Source organism: Cornus florida, unplaced genomic scaffold (assembly GCF_030987335.1).
Source record: "Cornus florida cultivar Cherokee Brave unplaced genomic scaffold, ASM3098733v1 CherokeeBrave_3.0.0_Hap2_Chr08, whole genome shotgun sequence".
In the NCBI taxonomy this organism is placed as follows: Eukaryota; Viridiplantae; Streptophyta; class Magnoliopsida; order Cornales; family Cornaceae; genus Cornus; species Cornus florida.
In genome coordinates, this window is record NW_026775578.1 from 32,811,721 (window position 1) to 32,828,541 (window position 16,821).

General features: G+C 32.3%; 2 protein-coding genes across 2 annotated transcripts; both read right to left on the reverse strand.

Annotated features, from left to right (window-relative positions):
• Window positions 1-2,818: 2,818 nt before the first annotated feature.
• On the reverse strand, window positions 2,819-8,217 carry LOC132271185 (cell division control protein 2 homolog A-like). Its single transcript, XM_059772484.1, has 9 exons — window positions 7,955-8,217; window positions 6,891-6,919; window positions 6,620-6,804; window positions 5,235-5,361; window positions 4,376-4,555; window positions 3,873-4,033; window positions 3,687-3,774; window positions 3,540-3,593; window positions 2,819-3,181 (listed from the first exon to the last, which is right to left on the reverse strand). Exons 2-9 carry the CDS (start codon window positions 6,897-6,899, stop codon window positions 3,095-3,097), a joined length of 891 nt encoding a protein of 296 aa, XP_059628467.1. The 5' UTR covers window positions 6,900-6,919; window positions 7,955-8,217; the 3' UTR covers window positions 2,819-3,094.
• An 846-nt stretch (window positions 8,218-9,063) lies between these two features.
• Window positions 9,064-15,011, reverse strand: LOC132271186 (cell division control protein 2 homolog). The gene is made up of 9 exons (XM_059772485.1): window positions 14,726-15,011; window positions 13,277-13,305; window positions 13,003-13,187; window positions 11,793-11,925; window positions 10,942-11,106; window positions 10,010-10,170; window positions 9,820-9,907; window positions 9,675-9,728; window positions 9,064-9,401 (listed from the first exon to the last, which is right to left on the reverse strand). The coding sequence occupies exons 2-9, from the start codon at window positions 13,283-13,285 to the stop codon at window positions 9,315-9,317; spliced, it is 882 nt and encodes a 293-aa protein (XP_059628468.1). The 5' UTR covers window positions 13,286-13,305; window positions 14,726-15,011; the 3' UTR covers window positions 9,064-9,314.
• Between the last annotated feature and the right edge of the window lie 1,810 nt (window positions 15,012-16,821).

The following is a 16,821-nucleotide window of genomic DNA, read 5'->3' on the forward strand; positions in this document are numbered from 1 at the left end:
GGTTTATACAGAGGTTTACAAAGTCCTATTCCTTCTGAAAATAAAGGAAATTTTGTACATAGGACTTGGAAGGAAAGTTGGATAAAAAATGAATTAGATAGAACAAGGAAACTGGACTTCTTTTACAATCAGGACACTTGGAACCGGTTCCCACATTTGATACCGGTTCCCAAAGGATAGTGAGTATTCTTGAAGTTAAGCTTCTGGAACCGGTTCCCAAATCTTGGTACCGGTTCCCACTTGACAAAACCCAACTTAAACTTGGAATTTTTGTATCTGGGAAAGTCTAAACATATACCATGTAGGTAATTGTGTCCTAAGTGGGAAACGATATCCTAATGTGTTGGTCTTTCCTTTTCAATGAGCAACATACTTTCCTCTTCTATTCAATCTCTGAATTTCGCAGTCGATGTCAAGTCTGATATGATAACTGAAATTACAACTCGACTAGGACTGTTTTGTTAACGAAATATGTCAATTTACAAAAATATATCTCACATATAACTCGAACCCAAATATTTGGACGGGTCGGTCGGGTTTCGTGGGTCATTTTATTTATTTATTTATTTTTACAAATATGCAAATTACATTTTTCTTTTTTTCATGTTTGTAAACATCAAAATTTTTAAGAAAATGTAGAACATTCCTAAGCATACCATTTTTCCGTCTATTACAATTGAAAGAATACAAGAATTGTTTCTTTTGGGTAATTAAAAATATATATATGCAATAATATGCAACTTTATAATTTTTTTATATTATTTTTGGAACTCTTTTAACTTCATTTGATATTGGAATACCATTAAAATAAAAAAAAAATATAGTTTAAAACTAATAATTATTGTAATATATTAAATAAATTATATATAACTGCTATCATATTTTATACCACGAATTTTCATTAACATTCATATTATATCCATATGCATATATATGCGTGTTTTTGTAACTTGCATCACGCAGCTTTGTTTACTATACCATATTTAACTACAATCATTTACTATACCATATTTAACTACAATCCAAAGTTAAAGGAAATGAATGTTTATCTATTATTTTTTTAAAAAAAATATTAACAAGATTTTCTGATTTGTTTTTTTATTTTTCCAGTCAATTAACAAGAATTTATTTCTTTTTTTTTACTTATTTTTTTTCTAAAAATAACCGGAATAATTGGGAAAAGGCTTCAACAAAACAACAGCAATGTTAGAGGGCTCGTTTAATTAATTTAATTCAACTAAAAATTGAAAAAAAAATTACAAAAATTTGTTTGTTTCGACGTAAAATATTTTTTTTGAAAATATATATATATATATATATATAGGTAAAATATTCTTCTATTTTTACTTTGTCGATGTTTGGCAAATATTTACGTCGAGGTTGAGGTCGAGTACATCGGGCGGAGCATGTAAAATAATTTGCCATGGATAAGTTATTTTTGTTAAATTTTAATATTTTTTTATTCGTAAATATTTTACAACAACTGAACACCAAAAAAATATTTTTTGAAAAATATTTTACATTTACGGAGCCTCAATTAAGCAAAAGTCATTCTAATTACCATATTACAGTATAATATATATATGCATATATATTGTGTTATTGAGATATGATTTGAAAATTTAAAACCAAACAAACGTTCAAACTTTCATTTGAGAAGCATGGACAAGTTAGGGTTGGATTGTAAAATTGTTTACCTTGGAATTTTGGGTTGGGTTCGGATTAAACCCAATCCAATCCAATCCAAACAAGCTTGGGTTTTGATAAAACACAATCCGATTTGAGACCAATTTCTAAATTTAAATGCCCAAGTTCTAAAACTTCTAGGCTGAATTCGGATTGGACTGGGTTAGCCGGCCCAAGTTACACCCCTATTACGTAGTACAAGAAATTTAACTTTTATAGTGTTACATATTTGTGTTGAAAATTAAAAGAGTGTAGAACATTGAAAAGTTTGTAGGTGTAGGATATTCCTTCTTATTTTATTTTTTATTTTATTTTTTTTGCAGAATCGAAAGCTGTACAGGGTAAAGTGAGGTCCATTACACAGACAACTATTAAACTTTAATAATTAATTGGAGTGATTCAATTTCATCAATGAATGTGTTCCAGTTTACATCATGTTAGACTGGGCGAGACCTAAATCCTAGTATAGGAGTGTGTGTAAATGATGTCAAAAGAATTCCCAGAAATATCTCTAACATAGAAAAAAAAAAGGGGGTTTCATGATGCCTCCTTGCATTTCTATTCTGAAAAATTATCAAGAAAAAGGACTCCCTATTAATCAACTAAACAAAATAAAAATTTATGCAATGCCAAGCTCTCAAACCTGAAATATATACCTTTTTGCCCCTAATCAATCTTTCCCGCAACTAAATGCCAGAAAACTAAATCCTTGGTAAGCATATAACCAAAAATAAATAAATAAATCACTTGGCATGTAATAGATCAAATAAAGAAGGTAATGTAATGGTCTGATCTCTTTGTTTTTGTCATTTAGAAGACTAAATTGACACCAACAAATGGTTAGTTGTACTCATTGTCTACTTTTATTTTATTTTATTTTATTTTTTTTAAAGATCAGATAAGTACTCACGCACACATTGCCCACACCTGGACTCGAACCCCTCCCTCCTCTTTAAGTATAAGGAGGTTATTCCATTGGGCTAACCGCCTATTGGTATGCTGAGAGGGAAACCTAAGAGACATTGTGTAATTGAATTGCTTCCCTGCGTCACTAACTTGATATCAAACACCACCAACAAATGGTTAGTTATACAACCTGAAAGTTCCTAATTCTTTCATTGAAACAGTAAACAAACAAAAGACGCACTACAGATATATTATTTACATACAAAGTAATGATCCATACCATTCGAAAAAAAAAGTAATGATCCATTCACAAGCAGTTAGCTAACCAAAAGTTCATGTAACATATGAGTAAGTTCTTCAGAGAGAGAGAGTCACAAACCATGGTGTTTAGGCCCACCTTAATTGAAAAAACACACAATCAATGGAAGCACACAATTCTTCTCGAACACTAAACTACAAATTGCGTTGGTATATAACAGAAAGGTGCAGGTCTGTAGATCAATCAAGGTTCCCCAACACCAGCAAAGTACGGGTGCTTCAGTGCATCAAAAGCTGTAATTCTTTCTCTTGGGTTGTAGCGAAGCATTTTCTGCGTATCAAAAGCCATGGTATGAGTATTAAGAGTTAAAATTTTGTAGCTGAACCCGTAAAGCTACTTCTTTTATTTTTTTTTATTATTATTATTTTTATTTCCTTGGACAAAACATGCTTTAAAATCATCTTTTTTATAGTTAAGAAACTATTTACCCGATTGTCATAATTAGATAAGCCGGTATCCATCTTAAGAGCTGCTAATCCCAAGTGGTTAAAAGAAAGAGTGTTAAGCTTCCTCTGAGTTGCTATACTAAATTACTAGTCGATAATTTGCAGCCAAATGAATTCTTGGCTCCTCATGACAGAACCGAGGCCTTCTAATTTCCACTTAATTATAATGAGGAGAAACTTACAGAAAGAAGATCGACTCCAGCTGGTTCAAGATCAGGAACTACTTCTGCTAGATTCTGCATCCAGAAGAAAAAGAAAAAAAGTAAATATATTTCCAAGATTCTAAAGCAGGAAAAATAAAACCACAATTCAACCAGAACCTGTACTACCTTAGGAGGAGTATTCTCAGCAATACCCAAAAATTGACAATGTTCAGTCACTTCAGGCCAGGTTTGTTTATCTGGTATGCCCAATAACCTTCATTAGAACAAAGATGTAGTTAGTATAGCACCATCACAAGACATTAAGATACGAACAACCAGTGTCTCTATGGAGTGTCCAAAATAATACGCCACCTGAAAATTTTGTATATAAGTCCAAATTCATCTGAAGCACAAAAGAGAGGCTCCTGGTTACACATCTCAGCAAATATGCATCCCACAGACCACATATCAACTTCAGTGGAATATTTCAAGCGATTGAAGAGTTCAGGTGCCATGTAAGCTGGAGTTGCTATCTGAAGTGAAACACCAACAATATGAGAACATAGACAGCAATTGCTAGTGGAAGATTCAGAATGAAATGAAAATAAAGGTACTGAATGTGGTGTTAAAACCTGCTTAGACATTGATCTTGCCATTAAATCAGAACAGGGTATATTAAGAAATTGTTTTGAAATTTTGGTAAGGTGTAGGCCTCTTTGGATGACCCTTCTTGAATTGAATGGTTCCATTTACATTTTATATTACTAGTAGTATTTTAGGTCAGAAGTCCATCACCCCGAATGTATAAAATTGAGAAATAATGTATAAAATCATGATCCAAAAAGTCTGAGACAGTGAAAGGTGAATATTGGTACCCCGTCGCCTTCAGTATATTTATTGAGAGGAACACCAACAGGCCTGGCTGATCCAAAGTCTGCAAGCTTCAGGATTTTTTCACTGGAGTTTATAAGCAAATTCTGTGGTTTAAGATCTCGGTGCACAATTTTGTAAGAATGACAATAGGCAAGACCACTGAGTATCTGATGCAGAAACCTCTGCAGGGAAAAAGAACATGAGAAAGTAAATCATAAAATTAACTGTTGGTATCCCTTCTTTTTTTTTTGATAAGTAACTGTTGGTATCCCTTATTATCATCTTTATCACCTTCACAGGGAAAACCAGGTAAATTTTAGTATTTAATAGGGCATTAAGATGCTACATGAAAAATTATATCATCTCATATGTTATGCATGGCATATGAAATATTCTTTTCCTTTTGTTGTTACTGTTGAACTAGTCTATCAGTACTTGTTATACTTTTTATTTACTTTTTTTTTTTTGGGAGGGGGCGGGTTTACATTTTAGTCAGGTTAGAATTTCACCAACAGTTCTTGTTCCACATACGTTGTACTCGTTTCTGTTTCCCATCACTAATATGTGTTAAAATGCTTTGTAAATAAACATCAATTAAGTACATCCAAACACCCTAAGAAAAGGAAAAATGCTAAGTACATGTGCTTACATAATTCACAATAACTACAAATAGTGAGGTCAGTATTAGTCAAGATACAAACAACATTACACTTGCCCAGGAAACATTAGCTAAAATAATTCAGATGGTTGATAAATTTTATCTTGTTCATTGGAGCAACGAAGCTTATAAGCTACAGAGTAGAAGAGTAGTAATAACTTTGAAATCATTTACATAGTATCAACAAGGAAAATGTCACTCACTTTTATCAAATGTGGATCCTCGGCAGTCTCTGAATGAGTATACATGAACTCCTTCAGATCAATATCCATATACTCGAAAACAAGAAACACTTTATTCGTTCCACTCTCTACAACTACATCTAACAACCTGTAAGCAATAAGTCCATCAATTGATTTCTTAGGCTAAACCAAGATGTACATAAACTTAATAGGTAAACACAGCCAGTGACTCAAAGTCAATTGTCAACTTAAAAATCCGTAAAACCAGTATCATAATATGAGTTTGAAGGATTTTTCTCTCAATATGTATTACTTATTGTTTCGTAAAATTGCTAATATTTTTTCAGTGTGCAAACATGGAGGTGCAGGTTATGATTTTGCAAGTGCGTAAGGTGTTTCCTGCTGAAAGTAAAACATATGTAGGAAATTATTTCAAAACATCATCATATGAACAAAATTTAACAACCAAAATCAAAACACAAAACCTAGTGGACGAAATATTTATAGTTATAGGAAATCATCATTTTCAAACGAAATTTTATATCACAAAACATAAGCCTGAGCAGTGTTATTCATCGTGTTGGTATACATATGAGCAAGCAGTTCACCAAGTGGGCCTATTATCAATTTATGATGGCTTCCTGTCTTTAACTCAAAAGAGAATGGATACCCAAGCTCAATATTTAGAGTTGGCAGAAGTGAGGTGGAGATGACTGAAACTATTCTAACTGAACCTGAGAGATAGGCAAGTAAATTTGTCACCTACAATATTAAATTCTTAAATTTGTTGACAAGGCCTTCATACAAGAGATTAAGTCCACCATCAATATATGTCACAAAAAAAATTTCTAGATTAAAATTAACACATGGTATTGGAGCTTGCCATGCGTCCGTAGGGGGCTAGTCTCACCCAAATGGTGAGACACCCCACTCTAGTCACCAAAAATGAAAGAAATAAAAGAAACTTCACCATCAATACACATTCATGTTTCATCAATCGTACCACGAAAATTGGTTGCTTCCTCCTAATCATATCTTGTTGATATATATTTCAGCAATATTTAACAGTATAATATACTTTTCTAAACTGTTCTTTTGAATGGATCTCTATCATGATTTAACTTTTGGAAAACTATAAGTTGCCAACATTAAAATGTTCTTTAAGCCACATAAGAAGAGAGGTCAGGGTTACCTCATACACAATCTGAATGAGACTAAATTTAATTTTCTTTTCCTAGGTTAAAGTTAATTCGGAAAATGAGAGCAGTGAGAGTTGTGATCAGATACCTCATGGCAGGTTTTATTATTTTTCAAAGTTTAATATCCAGTTATTATATTTCATATTTTCATCTTATAATTTGTAATTTGTAACTGTAAACCAACATAAATATTGGGGCAATTACTACCTGACAATGTTGCTATGCTTCATCTCTCTCAGCAAAGAGATTTCTCTGATTATTGAACCCGCCACGCCTTCAAAATTGTCAAAAACATGAAGCCCTTTTAAAGCAACAGTTTCATTTGTCTCACGGTTGTAGGCCTTGTAAACCGACGCAAAGGTTCCGACTCCAATATTCTCAAGTTTCTCGTACTGTCAATTCATCATCATTGTGAGATTTTAGAAGCAAAAACTAATGGAGCAATTTCAGATAATACACACTAAATCATATCTTTTACCTTCTCCATACTTATCAGGTCTCACTGCCCTGTCATAGAAATAAATACAAAGACAGTGATTTAGATTTTACAAATATGAAAACATATTTAAAAAAATTAAAAATCATAATCTGTAGAGTAATTGTCTTAGGACTATGTTTGAATTGTTTATGGAGGTCAGTTTATTGGCAAGAACATACATACATCTCAAGCAATGCTTTGTTCAACTGCAATTAATTTCCCTCTACTCCATGACTTCTACCTGACTCAATTCGACAGATCCTTATGCCTCTTCGGCAAAGCTACGGCCTAATTGGATCATGTTTTTGTTCCATCAAGGACCAGCAGCAGAGACCATCTAGTCCTCTATATTCTAATTATAAAGATTAAACTAATAAAAGATTGTATAGGTGATGAACAAACACATTTGTGTTTAATGTTGTTTATGATAAATTCTTAATGAAGGTATACCATGTATTGTAAGAGCCATTTTCAACGAATACTGGATCTAAGAATCAAAGTAAATTGTAAAGATTATTTTGCCCCTTCATTGTAAACTGTAAAGAAAGGTCTAGATATAAACTCAGGTTAAGAACCATGTTGATCTAATGTGAAATTCAGTTTTCTACACTATATCCTAGCATGAACAAAAAGCTATGTTTGGGAGTACCAACAAGGCGCCGATTCGTGCTCCCAAATGCAACACAAGGCACATTTGGGGCTTTAAGACGCATATCAAAGAGATATCAAGAAACTGCAAAGAAATCAAACATGTCACAGTCACAAATAAATTGATTGTTAGATCCTTCAATTAACTCCCTCGCGCGCGCGCGCACACACTAAATATCACACACTCTGAAAATGACATCTTAAAACACGAAGAGAGTTACTAATTTTGACACCCAAAACTCTGAAATCAGAATCAGTAAACAATATCTGAAATTGTAGGGCGAGAAATCATCGTCGTATGCGGTCAGTGAAATCATCAGATTTCAAACCCTAAAAATCTTGAATTACAAATTAAAACAACGAAGTAAAGAAAACAGAAGAATAGAAAATCAATTTCTAAAGTGATGATGACTTACAGAAAGAGAATTATCTGATTCGCAGATGGTATGTTGAAAATTTTCTTGAAGACGATTTCTTATAGAGAGAAAGAGAGAGAGTTGTAGAGAGAGAAAGAATGAGATTAAAAGTTCGTATATCTATGTGTGTATGATATGAAGATGGATGTAGAGAGAATTTCCGTGATCTCATATTTCAGTTGGGCGGTAACTGATCTGGAACGGCCTCGCGCGCCAAAACCTCTTCTCCAAGCCGTCAAGGTTTGGGTTTGGGTTAAATATATCAATAATGGAAAATGTTGGATTTATGTTTGGTTTTGTTTTTTTTTTTTTTTTAAAATAAAAAATTAGACATAATAGAGGGTTTTTGAAAATTGTTTTTTCTAAAAACTCAGTTAGGAAATAATTTCATATAATTTTTAAAAACTCAGTTTGAAAATTCTAAAAACTCCTTTTAGAATTTTTTTAATTTGGAGGTAGCTCTCTCTCAAAATAATTTCATATTTTTTAAGTTTTTGAGAATTGCTTTTGGAGTGATAAATTAAACCGCTACAGTTATCTGTAAATAATTTTTTATATATTTTTTAAATAATTTTTTGAAATCTGAACTAAACAAACTCATTTCAAACATTTATACATTTTAGGTCTATTATTTTACATTTCCTGTATTCATTTGTACGGCCCAAATAACTATAAGAGAAAAACACTTGATGGCCCTATGCAAATTTTCTTTCAAAACTTTGTGTGTAGTTGTTTATATATAACCATCAAAGCTTTATATTAAATAGAATGTCATATTTTTTTAAGGTTTCCCTTTATTAGATAGAAAAGAATGAAAATGATTTTGATTTTATTTTTTGATTTTATTTTTGTTTAACATTTTGAAAGTTTGGATAGCAAGAAAAGGAAAATCACTTTCCATAAAATTTTCTTCTAAAATACACAAGAAAATTTTGACTTCTTAAGAAAGTTTTATTAAGTTACAATATTAATTTTTGACTTCTTGAGAAAGTTTTATGAACTTACAATATTGCCCTTTTTCCAATAACCTTTGACCCACCAAAGAAGTTTTCCTAACAAGACTACTGGTACGGTTTAGCTCTCATTTACCTTTGAACAATCCCGAGAAGGGCTTTAATAATCAACCTGTAAGAGCCAACAAAAGCCCATTTTTTTTTTCTCCCTTCATGCACGTCTTAAAATTCATATATGGTTCAATGAATCTATCTTTCACCATGCACTAAATGGCTTTATAGGTGTTCACACCACCTTAATGAGAAAGCACACAATCAATAGAAGTGCACAATTCTTTTCCAACGCGAAACTACAGATTGCTGTAACGTCGGTACGTATAACAGAAAGATGCAAGTCTGTAGAGGAATCAAGGTCTCTCAATGTCATCAAAGTACGGGTGCTTCAGTGCATCGTAAGCTGTAATTCTTTCTTCTGGTTTGTAGCGAAGCATTTTCTGCGTATCAAAAGCCATGGTGTGAGTATTAAGAGTACAAATTTTATAGCTGAACTCGTAAAGCTGCTTCTTCGATTTTTTTAGACAGAAGATGCTTCAAAATCTATCTTCTGTATATTTAAGGAAGCTGGTATCCATCTTAAAAGAAAGAATGTTAAGCTTCCTCTGAGTTGCTATACTAATTAATAATTTGCAGCCAAGTGAATTCTTGGTTCCCAAGAACATAACCGAGGCTTTATAATTTCCACTTAAATATAACGAGGATGAACTTACAGAAAGAAGATCGACTCCAGCTGGTTCAAGATCGGGAACTACTTCTGCCAGATTCTGCATGCGGAAGAAAAAAGAAAAAAAGTAAATATATTTCTAAGATTCTAAAGCAGAAAAAATAAAACCACAATTCAACCAGAACCTGTACCTTAGGAGGATTATTCTCGGGGATACCGAAATATTGACAATATGCCCTCACCGTAGGCCAGGTTTCTTCATCTGGTATGCCCAATAAGCTTCATTAGAACCAAGATGTAGTTAGTATTGCACCATAGCAAGGCATTAAGATGCAAACAATCAGTGACTGCATGCGTGGGAGTGTCACTTTAATATACCACCTGAAAATTTTGCGTACAATATTCATATGATCTGAAGAATAAAAAAGAGGCTTCTGGTTACACATCTCAGCAAATATGCATCCCACAGACCACAAATCAGCTTCTGCGGAGGTTATGCCGCCATTCATGAGTTCAGGTGCCACGTACAATAGAGTTGCTACCTGAAAACAAACACCAACAATATGAGAATAAAGTTCCCGAATGTGATGTTAAAACTTGCTTAGACATAGTCCTTGCCATTACATCAGAACAGGGTATATTAAGAAATTGTGTGTTGAAATTTGGTAAGGTGTGGACCTCTTTCGATGCCCCTTCTTGAATTGAATGGCTCCATTCACATTTTATATAGTATTTTAGTTCAGAAGTTCATTGTCTTGAATGGATAAAATTGAGAAATAATGTATAAAATCATGAATTTTTCTGCTTCAAAGGAAACCTAGAAAAGGCTATGGAGATTAAGTATAGTTGCACTAAAAATAACACCCATCCTTTGGCTTAAGTGTAATCACCTCCTCTTCTCACAACAAAATGTTATATAAAATCTAATAGGTCTGATTAAAATTCAATAGACTTTCAGACAAGCCCTATTTCAAGTAACCCCACAATTTGTGAGAGAAAAAAAAAATGTAACCCACTAAAACCTATTCTTGTTTCCCCAATTCTAAAACCAGCAAGTAATATGCACACCAAGTGTCACTAAATTTCTTGTATTCAACAAAAAGAAAATAGAATTAATGCATTTTTTATTGAAATTTATCTGATGACAGCTTCTAATATAATATGTTATGCAAAAAAAATACTCAAACATCATCTGAGGTGCAACCTACAAATGATTAAGTTTCTATCCCACAAAGCTCATAGTGGTAAACTCAGACTAATAACTCAAAAAAATCCAAGAGAATGCCGAGGCAGTGAAAGGTGAATAATAGTACCTGTTCCCCTCTAGTATATGCTACTGCCCTGGCTGATCCAAAGTCTGCAAGCTTCAGGATTCTTTCAATGGAGTCTATCAGCAAATTCTGTGGTTTCAGATCTCGGTGGAGAATTTTGTGAGAATGACAATAGGCAAGACCACTGAGTATCTGATGCAGAAAACTCTGCAGGGAAAAAAGAACAAGAGAAAATTAATCACGAAATTAATTGTTGATGTCTATCATCATTATCACCGTCACAGGTAGGAAAACTTGGTAAATGTTGGTGTACTTAATAAGGCATCAAGATTCTACATGAAAATGAAATAATCTCATATGCTTTATATGGCATATGAAATATTCTTTTCCTTTTGTTACTGATTAACGAGTCTATCAGTACTTGTTCACATATTAGTCAGGTTAGAATTTCACCAACTGTTCTTGTTCCACATACATTGTAGTCATTTCCGTTTCCCATGACTAATATGTGTTAAAATGCTTTGGATATAAACGTCAACAGAGTACATCTAAACAACATAAAAAATAAAAAAAATAAAGAAGAAGAAGAAGGAAAAATGCTAGTAAGTTGCCTAGATTTCACCAACCAACAAAAACCAAAAACCAATAACTTAGATTTCAGAAATATGTCTAACTACTACATATGCATTCATAGTAAACAATAATTACAAATTATGAGGTCTGACTGGTCAGTATAAGTCAAGATTCAATCATCATTACACTTAACCCAGGAATCATTTGGTAAAATAATCCAGACAGTTGATAAATTTTATCTTTTTCTACAGAGTAAAAAAGTAATACTATCTTTGATAAATTTTATCTTTTTCTACAGAGCAAAAGCAAGTCTCACCCACTTTTATCACATGTGGATTCTTGGCAGTCTCTGAATGAGTTTTTATGAACTTCTTCAGATCAACATCCATATACTCAAGAACAAGATACACTTTATTCCTTCCATGCTCTACAGTGTCCACTACATCTAACAACCTGTTAGCCAGAAGTCCATCAATTGATTTGTTAGGCTAAACCAAGATGTACATAAATTTAACAGCACAACACAGGCAGTGACTCGTCAAGAGTCAACTTACACATCCGTAAAACCACTACCATAATCTGAGTTTTGTATCCCATATTCTGAGTCAAGAATTTCACTCTGAATATATATTACTTATTGTTTATAACTTAAAAGAGAATGGATTCCAAGCTCAATAGTTAGAATTGGCAGATATAAGGTGGAGATGACTGAACCTATTCTAACCAAACCTGAGATATAGGCAAGTAAATTTGTCACATACAAGATTAAAATTAACACATAGCATTGGAGCCTGCCAAGCATTCTGAGGACACTAGTCTCACCCAAATGATGGAGGCACCCCTCTAGTCACCAACAAAAAAAAATAAAAAAATAAAACACAATCAATGCCATGTCTCATCAATCATACCATTTGTTCCTCTGCTCCCTTCACTCTACACAATAATGACATCTGAGTATACTAACAAGGAAGAAACAATCTCAAAATGGTTTCAAAAAAAGATATTGTACATTCATCTCTGCATTCAGCAGAAATGAATGGAGGTAGGTGAACATTAAAAATGTTCTTTAAGCCGCAAAGTAGCAGACCATATTCATCATACCCGTTTGGTGTACATTATCCCATTTGTTCCTCTTCTCCCTTCACTTTACACAATAATAACTACTGAGTTTACTATTAACAAGGAAGAAACAATCTTAATTAAAATGGTTTCAAAAAAATATATTGTACATTCATCTCTGCATTCAGTAGAAATTAATGGAGGTCGGTGTTTTTCTTTCTTTTCTTTTCTGTTTGCATATAAGGGAGGCCAGCGTTACTTCATACACAATCTGAATGAGATTAAATTTAATTGTTTTTTCCTAGGTTAACTTTAATTTGGAAAATGTGAGGAGTGTTATGATTGGATACCTCTTGAGAGGTTTTATTATTTTCCCAAGTTTAATCTTCAGTTATTATATTTCATAATTTCATCTTATAATGTGTAATTTGTTGCTCTGAAAACCAACATAAATATTGGGGGAGTTAATACCTGACAATATTGCTATGCTCCATCTCTCTCAAAAAAGAGATTTCTCTGATTATTGAACTCGGGACACCTTCAGATTCGTCAGAAATATTAATCCATTTTAAAGCAACAGTTTCATTTGTCTCACTGTTGTAGCCCTTGTAAACCGATGCAAAGTTTCCAACTCCAATTTCCTCAAGTTTCTCATACTGTCAATTCATCATCATTTTGAGATTTTAGAAGCAAAAACTAATAGAACAATTTCCTATAATACAAACCAAATCATACTATCTTTTACCTTCTCCATACTTATCAGGTCTCACTGCCCTGTCATAGAAATAAAATACAAAGACAATAATTTAGATAAAACACATTTAAAAAATAAGTAAAAATCATAATCTGTAAAAATGTCTTATAACCATATTTGAATTGTTTATGGAGGTCAGTTTCTTGGCAACCGTAACCAAAGCAAGAACATACATATATCACAAGCAATGCTTTGTTCAATTGCATTAATTAGAGGGAGATTTTTGCTATCTATAAGAAACCCAGAATTAAGGCTGTAAATATTGCAACACAAAGAAACAAGTTGATGCATTCTATGTAAATATAGCAACACACACAGATATGGTCAATGGCACAAAATAAATGAAATTTAAAGAGCTTAAGTATGAGAAACTATTAGAGGACAAATGACTTCACGATCTTTTAGTCAACTAGTGAGAACATATAACAGTTTTCCTGCTCAATGAGCTGAACTTTGAACGCTCAAGTTACACTGTATAAAGTACAATCTGGACTCTGTATGGTAAAAATCATTTCAGTAGCACCACAAAAAGATGGACATTTATGGGTAAAAGTTTGCTATCTATTCGACAATCTGTAGATCAACAATGCTGCAGGGGATCAGGGGTATTGACATAAATATCATGGCCCTACTCCATGACTTCTACAGGACACAATTCGACAGATCCTTATGACTCTTAGCTTGTTTTCAGCCTACATGGATCATGTTTCTGTTCCATCAAGGACCCGCAATAGAGACCATCTAGTCCTCCATATTTTAATTATAAAGATGAAACTAATAAAAGATCGTAATGTGGTTTAAGTTAAATTCTTAATTAAAGTATACCATGTATTGTAAGAGAAATTTTTACTGAATACTGGAACTAAGAATCAAAGTAACCTTGTGAATTAAAACTACTTTAAAGATTATTTTGCCCCTTCATTGTAAATTGTGAAAAAAGGTCTAGATATAAACACAGGTTAAGAACCATGTTGCTCTAATGTGAAATACAGTTTTCTATACTATATCCTATATTGCATGGTTAGCATGAACAGAAGGCTATGTTTGGGAGCACCGACAAGGCGCCGATTCGTGCTCCCAAATGCAACACAAGGCACATTTGGGGCTTTAAGATGCATATCAAAGAGATATCAAGAAACTTCAAAGAAATCAAACATGTCACAGTCAGACATAAATTGAAAGTTAGATCCTTCAATTAACTCCCTCACACACACACACACACACACACTGTGAAATGACATCTTAAAACACGAAGAGAATTACTAATTTTGACAATATTGAATATCGAATCTAACACTAAAAACTGAAATCAGATCAGTGAACAACAACTGAAATTTTAAGAGCAAGAAATCATCGCGATATGGTCAGTGAAATCATCCGATTTTTAAACCCTAAAAAACTTGAATTACAAATTAACTCTTAAAAGTGATGATATCTTACAGAAAGAGAAGTCTCTGATTCGCAGATGGTATGTTGGCAATTCTCTTGAAGATCAATTTCTAATATCACAGAGAGAGAGTAAGAGAGAGAGAGAGAGTTGTAGAGAGAGAAAGAGTGAGATAATACGGTCGTATATGTGTACAACAGTACATGAAGATAGATATAAGAGAATTGGCGGCAAACGGACTGAAACGGCCTCGCGCGCCGGAACCTCTTCTCCAGCTGTCTTAGTGAAAGGTTACAATAATGGAAAATGTTTATTTTTTGTTTTTTGTTTTTTCTAATTCTAATAAACGCCTTGGGATTTCTATTCGGTTCAGTTTTTTTTTTTTTTTTTTTTAAAAAAGAAAATTATAAAATTAAATAAAATCGATTTGATTGTCTTTTTTTCCTTCTAAAATGGGTTTAGTTGATGGTTTCTAAAAATTATTATATTCTAAAAACTTAGTTAAATTTTTTGTAATTTTGTAAAAATAATATTCTATTTTCTTAAGAATAGTTTTTAAAAATTGAATCAAACAAATTCTTTTCAATAATTTGTGCTTTTTATTTCTTCACTATTTTTACATTTCATGTATTCATTAAGTCAATTACATGACTCAACCACAAAAATTCCAAATGGCTCTACGAAAATCTCAATGGAGTGGTTTCATGAATCTTCAAACCTAGACAATAATTCAACATTAAAATATATCAAGAATTTATTTTTGTAAGTGAAGTTGAAAATAGACGGTATGTTTTTAAGTTTTTAATATTTATAAATCTTTTTTAAATTAGATTTAATCAATGGTATTCATCATTTTTAAATGAAAATGAGTCATTTTTCCTTTTATTTTGAAGAATAAAAAATAGTTTTCGGAAATAAAACCAAGTAGACAAACAAGACCTTTGATCTAGTACCGATCATTTCATTTATCCTTTTATTTTGAATAAATTAAAAATAGTTCTCGAAAATAAAACTAAATAGAAACACAACCTTTGACCCACGGAAAGAAGTATTCCTAGCAGCACCACTTGATTCAATCTTTCACCCAGCCAGTCAGAGGCGGCCTGAGATTGACAAAATCTTGAGAGGACCTAAGCGAAATTAAATGTGAGATCATTTAATTACTGAAATACGCACTTACACATAAAGTAGTGAAGGGTCATATTTAACTTCTAATTTAATCACCAAGTTTTTAAACACTCTAATTTTGAATGGATGTGAATTCGTTTAATGGAAGGGCTCTAAGTTTTATTTTTTATTTTTTTTATTTGAGCCTATCACTCATGGAAAGGGGCCTAAGTTTTTTTTCTTTTTATTTGGGCATATCACTCATGGTAAGGAGCTTAAGTTTAAGTTTGTTTTTGTTATTTATTTTTATTTTTAACCTATCACTAATGGGATTAGAAATTTTGAGGCCCTAGGCGACCGCCTTGGGCCAGAGTCGGCCCTGGACCCAGCCATGATGAAGTTGTATTATTATTATTTCAAGTATATATATTCTGGCTCGAACTCTTCCCCTCTTTAATTGCGAAAAAAATTAGATTTACTATCGTAGAGAAATATATATATTTACAACTCTATTAACTGTATTTATTTTCTTCTTTCATGTGAATCTGACAACTAATTGCATTCCTAATTTAGAATTTTTTTTTTTTTGGGTGTAGCATAGTTTGTCGTTTCATTTTATATAAAGTTGTGTTCTGTAGTTTTATTCTATATAAAGCATTTTTTTTTTAAGTCCAAACAAACTAAACTTGTAAGAAAATATATCTAAAAACTTACGGTATCATAAAAAATCATCCGAAAATTTTTGTACAAATTTTATATTTATGTTCGAATTTTTGGAATTGTTGTTAGAATGATGAAAGCTCAAAGATATTTGATGTTGGTAAAAAAAAAGTTACGTATTTGGTAATGCAGCAATACATAATTTAAATACACCATTACAATTGAAAATTTGTGTATACGATGAAAATAGTGGCAGTAATGCACATCAGGGAAAAAAAATTGTATTTCTAAAAAATAAAAAAAGATTAAATTGTAAAAAAAATTAAAGTTAACTACGCAGACTTTTTATAGTAACCAAAAACATATAACCCTAACGCAAATT

What these genes read in the sequence shown, in the direction of transcription:
- LOC132271185 (XM_059772484.1), bottom strand. An exon ending in AAGCATAGCAACATTGTCAG is followed by an intron (nt 5,362 to 6,619) that starts GTAGTAATTGCC and finishes TATTGCTTACAG; the next exon opens with GTTGTTAGATGTAGTTGTAG. An exon ending in CTGGAGTCGATCTTCTTTCT is followed by an intron (nt 3,182 to 3,539) that starts GTAAGTTTCTCC and finishes TTTGATACGCAG; the next exon opens with AAAATGCTTCGCTACAACCC.
- LOC132271186 (XM_059772485.1), bottom strand. An exon ending in CATATACTAGAGGGGAACAG is followed by an intron (nt 10,171 to 10,941) that starts GTACTATTATTC and finishes GTTTGTTTTCAG; the next exon opens with GTAGCAACTCTATTGTACGT. An exon ending in CTGGAGTCGATCTTCTTTCT is followed by an intron (nt 9,402 to 9,674) that starts GTAAGTTCATCC and finishes TTTGATACGCAG; the next exon opens with AAAATGCTTCGCTACAAACC.